This window comes from Sinocyclocheilus rhinocerous, unplaced genomic scaffold (assembly GCF_001515625.1).
Source record: "Sinocyclocheilus rhinocerous isolate Xijiao unplaced genomic scaffold, SAMN03320098_v1.1 scaffold532, whole genome shotgun sequence".
NCBI classification, from domain to species: domain Eukaryota; kingdom Metazoa; phylum Chordata; class Actinopteri; order Cypriniformes; family Cyprinidae; genus Sinocyclocheilus; species Sinocyclocheilus rhinocerous.
This window is the reverse complement of record NW_015642820.1, coordinates 1,252,310-1,259,223: the sequence shown is the minus strand read 5'-3', so window position 1 is coordinate 1,259,223 and position 6,914 is coordinate 1,252,310. Positions and strand designations below refer to the sequence as shown.

At 35.7% G+C, this 6,914-nt stretch overlaps 1 protein-coding gene and 1 long non-coding RNA gene across 3 annotated transcripts in view; one reads left to right on the top strand and one right to left on the bottom strand.

The window, feature by feature from the left end:
• The first annotated feature begins 2,553 nt into the window (after positions 1 to 2,553).
• LOC107756651 (E3 ubiquitin-protein ligase TRIM62-like) overlaps positions 2,554 to 6,914 on the top strand; it is a 42,626-nt gene continuing 38,265 nt past the window's right edge. For both annotated transcript variants that reach the window (XM_016573847.1, XM_016573848.1), the window contains exons 1-2: positions 2,554 to 2,747; positions 3,912 to 4,430. In XM_016573847.1, coding sequence (XP_016429333.1) covers positions 4,023 to 4,430 — 408 coding nt within the window. In that variant the 5' untranslated portion in view covers positions 2,554 to 2,747; positions 3,912 to 4,022. The remainder of the gene's footprint in view (positions 2,748 to 3,911; positions 4,431 to 6,914) is intronic.
• Positions 4,905 to 6,914, bottom strand: part of LOC107756652 (uncharacterized) — a 21,238-nt gene continuing 19,228 nt past the window's right edge. The window contains exon 3 of the long non-coding RNA XR_001641844.1: positions 4,905 to 5,534. This is a non-coding gene — a long non-coding RNA (uncharacterized LOC107756652). The remainder of the gene's footprint in view (positions 5,535 to 6,914) is intronic.

The window sequence follows — 6,914 nt, the reverse complement described above, 5'->3', positions numbered from 1 at the left end:
GATTAATTGCGACCACATCCAAAATAAAAGTTTTTGTTCACATAATATACTGTATGTGTGTGTACTGTGTATATTTATAATGTATATATAAATACACACACATGCATGTATATATTTAACGTTACGTTTATATATTAAATGTATTTATATATGATAGAATTTATATAAATATATACATGTTAATATTTTCAAAATATATGCTGTATGTGTGTGTCTTTATATATACATAATAAATATACACAGTACACACACATATAGTATGTAAACAAACACGTCTATTTTGGATGCGATTAATCGTTTGACAGCACGAATAAATGATAAATTGCGATGTGACATTAAAAATGACTTGGGATGGTTTCAGAAAAAAATCCACTGTTGGACATTGTGAGTGGACAGCTTAAATAAACTAGCGCACATGTGAAAGTTTATTTTCTAACAGAGCCAACAATGCATACCGAAACCCTATAGGTGCTTGGCAGTGAGTCATTTCAGTAAGTTGCGTTCTCCATTCCAATCCATCCCTGTTGTGAAAGCACAGCAATGTGATAAAAGCACAAGTGTTATGATTATGAGTAAGCAAACAGCAGAGATAGCATTCTGTTTGTGGGAAATGGCTTGTTTGCGCTGCACACTGTGACAGGAAATCCTGACATCAGGTTGAGGTAGGGAAGCAAACCAACGGTCTACCCATTAAAGCACACCGCTTCTCCAATGCAATGTATGCAAGCTATGAATGAATTCTGATAGTATCTTTGTTGCACGGTTTCATAATGAACGCATGGTGTGGTGCACATATTGATTGCTCTGCAACTGTGAGATGCAAACAATGAACATGAACCACAGAACCTCAGATTTCTCACACACCGAAACTACACAAATAAACAAGGCCTAGTGTTGATGAATGTGTCCGGCAACTGCAGGGAATGTATGAATCAGCGGTTCTTCTTGTAAAGTGCATGGGGACAGGTGTAGAAGACATCCTTATTTCTTTTTGCTGTGTAAAATGTGTTTTGGCACAAGTCAAACCACGAGCACCAGAATAACTCAGCAAAAGGTTTGGTGGTCAAAGGTCAGCTTCTAAAGTGAGACGTGAGGCGGTGTCGGGAAATGTGGGTGCATGAGCAAAGCAATGCATTTTTTTGAAAGCACTTTGACAATAATAAGGAAAGTAATTCAGTCATGCAGCTGACCAGTGATGCACCAGATGGTTTTGAGCAAAACTTGTTCTGCTGACCTGCAGCCTTCATAAGTAGGAAGAATATGAAACAAAAAATATATTTTATAAGTCTAGTTTAGGGCTATTTTTTTTTTTTTTTTTGCATCGTGATTTTCATCAATATAATAAAAAAAAATAAAAAAAACATAAACATCATACCATGATGTATAAATACATTAGCATTAATTGAAGTAATCATCTTTTAATATAATTCTTTTCTCCCCCTTATGTTTATTTTTATTTTAGAATATTGCTATCATATGATATGTTATATAATATTATATATCTAATTAATAAATAATTATTATGCCTGGAGGGCCAAATTACTCAAAATTAAATCATTAAATAAATGTTGAAATATATAAATAAATCGTTAAATACATAATTAAATGCATAAATGCATAAAAATAAATATTCATACACTGATTGATTGATTCATTCATTCAAACATTGATTCATTAATTCATTAATTCATTCATGCATTTACTTATGTATTTAATGATATAATTATGCATTTAACAACTTATTTACATATTTCAACATTTATTTAAGGATTTAATTTTGAGTAATTTAATTTAGCTCATAGTTAATTATTATTACATAGTAAATAATTATAATAATTATTTATTATTTTAAAATACATATTATACAATTTAATAAACCAATTAAAAATGAAAAAGAAATAAAAAATGTAAATATTAAAAATATTTTATATTTATAGTTATATAGTTAATAATTATTATTAACTATAATAATATAATAACTATAATAATATACAGTTAGTGTGTTCGTGTGTGTGTGTGTGTGTGTGTGTGTGTGTGTATTATATAATTTATTAATATAATATTTATAATATAATTCCATTGAAGCCTATACACCTGAACAAAAGCTGACAATATGCATTGCAGATTAAGAACACCATAAACGAAATCAAAACATGCTGTGCTAATTATGTTAAAAGTAATACTTTAAATGTTATAATTATTTTTAGATGTTTTCTTTCATTTAAACAATTTACTAGTATACTGAACTCACTGTATAAAATCAAATTTCGCGTCGACCTACAAACACACGCCAGCAGAGTGCGAGCAATCACTCTGATATTATCATATGCTCATTTCTGCCCATGATGAGGCAGCCAGGGCTGTACCATCACAGCAGCGGGAGGGGTTCACCTTTACCCGTGTAAAAATGTCTTATATCTTTCACGAATCCAGCCCAGATGACAAACACAAATGAAAGGTGTGTACTTTACTTAATTTCCTTACAGCACGAATCAAACTCCCGAGAGAGCTGTCTTATCTTGCCACCTGTTTGTGTGTGTGTCCCCTGTAGAGTTGGTTCGCTCCGTTGCTGTGCGCCTCTGGATCGAGAGTAGAGCAGTGCGATTTAAGAGGAGCTGCGCGTGCGGTCGCTCTTCAGCTTTGAACAATCTGACCTGATGAAAATGTTTAATTAAAACCACGACCTGCTCTTTCAATTATGTGACAGTCGGCTGTTTCCACTGTACAACGCGTCTGGACCGCTTAGGGTAAGTGAAAGAAGTGAGAATGTCCGTTTTCGGAGAGGACCAAATAGATAGGAAATCTGTTTACACATCCTGCTAGCTGGCTAATTATTTAGCAGCCGGCTTGGATAAACAGTAAAAAGAAAACAATGGAAAAAGGGAAGAGAAATGATTTGAAAAGCTGTTTTTTAAAACAAAGCAGTGATATTTATAACTTTTCTGCAATTGCCATGGTGTACAGGAGCTTTCTGTGTAAACCGCTGATTTAAATGGACTAAGATCCTGTTAACTTAAGTGGAAGTATATGGTGACAGTATTTATAACCTAATTTAGCGATTCAGAATTTATTTTGACAATTTCAGATTTGTTATATTGAATTCAGTGGATGTCTATTGTGACTGAGTGGCAGCGTGTATAAATTGAACGATTTTATAATGTTTTTAATTAGTAAGTAGCGAGGGAATATAATGATGAATGATTTCTGATTTTTAAATGCATTAAGTTCTTTTTTAAATGTTTTTACACGATTATGGATGCCCAAACCTATGATAAAATAAATAAAAATAAATAAAAATTAAAAATAAAATAAACAAATGCATATAATAATAGGAAAATATAAATAAAGAATAAAAATGAAAAATAAATACAGAAAATAGGAAAAGGTATTGCAAAATAGATTATTTAAACATTATTTGTATAAAGACATTTAATCGTTCATTCATTCATTCAAAGCAAGGTTGGGTCTCCATGCAAGATTCTTTTAATTTGATTGATAATTTGATTCATTTGATTGATAGTTGAGTCGGTTGTGACTGCATGACATCTGTATAAAATTATTTTAGAAATGAATGTCTTTAATTATCCAGGGAGTATCCTTTAACATTCTTAAATGAAAATGTAATTATTTTTTAATGGGCTCGATAAGGTACTATTGAATCTTGCAGAATGAGTCCAGTAAGTAATCAGATTTCAGACCTTTCTCTTTTTAATTAAGGAGTATCGACATTTTCTTGTCTACTTTCAATCAGATTTATCTGCATTTGCTCATCAATTCATGATAATTTAGGACAAAGTCCATGTCTAAAGCTTTTATACCTGATAATCCGAGAGTCTAATATTAAACTTATCAAAGTATGCCTGTTGCAGAACCATCTTTACAGTGCCTTTCTTACTTGCGCTCTTTTTCAGGAATCAGTCGAGGAACATTTTCAAGCCTCAAAGAGCCCGCTGATTGAGAGACTTGGGGTTTGTGCGTCCTGCTACCTGCACAGTGCATGACCGACCCCTCCGTAGATTCAAATGGCTTGCTGTCTGAAGGACGAGCTCTTGTGTTCCATTTGTCTGAGCATTTATCAAGACCCTGTCAGTTTCGGCTGCGAGCACTACTTCTGCCGTAAGTGCATCACTGAGCACTGGAGCAGACAGGAGCATCACGGGGCGCGAGACTGCCCGGAGTGCAGGAGGACCTTCACGGATCCCCTTCTGTCCCCGAGCCTGAAGCTCTCCAACATCGTGGAGAGGTATGCCGCTTTCCCTCTGGATGCCATCCTGAACGCCCAGAGGAACTCGTACCCGTGCAAGGACCATGAAAAGGTCAAGCTCTTCTGCTTAAGTGACAAGAGCTTGGTGTGCTTCTTCTGTGATGAGCCTGCCTTACACGAACAGCACCAAGTCACCACCGTTGACGAGGCTTATGAGGAAATACAGGTCTGTTTGTTTCGGGTTATGTATGTCACTCTTACTGTTTCCATTGGCATATTATGTGATGATAATCTCACATGTTTTACAGTTCTTTTTTTACGGGTTGTGTTCCAGGGCTCAAGGAAGGTCAGTTCTTAGCAGTAATTACAATAACTTAAGGGTGACATAATGTGAATTATTTAGAATCTGAAAATTGGCTGTTGTCATTGGGAGGGTTTCTGATTACCATGATCAAGAATGAGGTGTGGATTTAGTGTCCCACATTGCATTTATTTACAATTGACGTAGATCAGTCTATTGTTCATGAGTCTCATTACCATTTTCATAAACCTCAGAATGCCAACGGTTAACACTGTTTGTTTTTCTGTTCAGTTTATCTGGTACAGTAGATGAGCATATACTCTATAGTGTCTCTTTCTTCATCTCTGCTTGGAGATGCATGGGGAAATTAGTGCAGAAATATGCTATCGTGTTCATTCTAGATCTGTTTAGGTTTTACTTTTATTATTGGCAGAAGCCTGTAATAATATCTGTGTTTGTTTAATCCAAACAGCTGTTCTGGAGAGATATTAATGAAGCGCGTCCCAGTTATTTACCTTACGAGCTTGGAAATGGTGTTAAAAATGTACTTTCCTCCCTCACTGTACTACTTTTATAATGATTCAGTTTTGCATTTAGGTTGTTCGAGAGCATTCAGGGCTTTATGTTGTTTGCCTCAAATGCTTTTCATGTAACTTATTTAGTCGAGGCAGGCCTCTTTGTTAGGTCCTCTTTATTCACATTACTTCCTGGTCTTTACAACCAGTCATCGCACGCCGGTCTGTAAATACTGTTCTATAAAAATTACCATGCCTTTGAAAACCATTTGGTTGTAGACTGCAAGAATAAGTCAACTTCTTTCTACATTTTACAGTTTATCTGGTGTGCGCAAATGCATGCTCACTCTTTGAAGCTTAATTCATCATACTTATTCAAGGATGTCCATTTTTGTTAATTCATGTTTTTTTAAATACTAGTGTTTTGATTAAAGTATACGACCAATGGACATGTACAAAGCTGGACATTTGTGCATTTCACAAATGTTACACAAGCATCACAAGCTTACCCCCCCTTTCAACTTGAGAGTATATATACAGTGGGTACGGAAAGTATATTTTGTAAGAATCCACAAAAAAGTTAATAGTTTATATTATTTTCTGGCATTGTATTTTTTATATTTTGTAAATGAAGAACTTATTGCTCTCTTATTTTTTTTTCTGTAAGCTCCTTTTCCTTTTGCTCTTAAGGGCTTCTATGAAAATGTTATGCTTTTTAAGCTCATATAGCTTTTTTGTTGTTTGTAGTCTGATGTTTCTGGCTTCCAGATGCCTCTGGTTTTATATGACACTAATTTCAGTGAACTAGTGAATTAGATTTATTTTTTAAAGAAGATCATACACAGGCGGCACAGATCTGAACCTCCATCCAGAAATGACTTGCCAAGTCGACAATAGATCACTCTACTTGGACTGAGCCTGTGTTTCAGTGAGAATAGCAGGCTCATTGTCTGTACTGAAACCGACTTAAGCAGTCATTTGTTTTATTTGAAGTGCCACTGTTCAATGCTTTTATTAGATTTAATAGATGGTCAACTGTCTGCAGATGTCAGCACTCGCAGGACAGAAACTTTGATGATATTGTATAGTCTCTATCTTTTAGAAAGAAATATTATCATTGGCTGACCACTTTAGCTGATTACTTGCATCATTACTATATTGTATAATGATATGTGTATATTAGCATCATATTGGCCATCGGCCAACCTGCTCTTCTTCAATATTCTTGCTCTCATCCTCTTGTTTCTTCAATTGTGTCTGTAGTTTTTACACAGTCTCTTTTCTCACTCTTCATCAGTCTCCCACTCTCGTAGTCTCTGTCTATCTTTCTCACCTTTTTTCGCTTTTCTTGTTCATGCCCCATCTCTCATGTTGTAATGACACCTTTAGAGTTCAGACACCTCTGTTTCAGCCAGTGATTGAGTAGACGCTGAGGGAAATAGGCTGCTGGGAAGGGAAATAAAAATTCTGTGTGGGTGTTCCATCAGTGCTGCAGACCCATGCCAGATACGGAGCGTTATTTAGGCGTAATGACCGCGTATGTTTACTGTTTCTCGTTTTACGTGATGCAATTTTGTATTGACACACAAAATTGCTTCTTGTTGCAAATAAATAAGAAAACTGTTTTACCAAGGGAATAATCAGGGGCGGACTAACCAATTAGGCAAAGGTAGGCGTCCGCCTTGGGCCCCCAAAAGCCAAGGGCCCCCTAAAATGCTTTTCATATAGGATATGCGCATTAAGCGCGGACACGCGAACGGTTGCTGTTTACGGTGTTTGTTACCACGACAACCGTCCGAGTCTGTGGTGCCTGCAGGTGTACGGCTGTACGCACTGTGAGTACCATGAGCGCAGACTGATCTCAGATTTGCCCCGCAAACATTTCAGCAGTTAT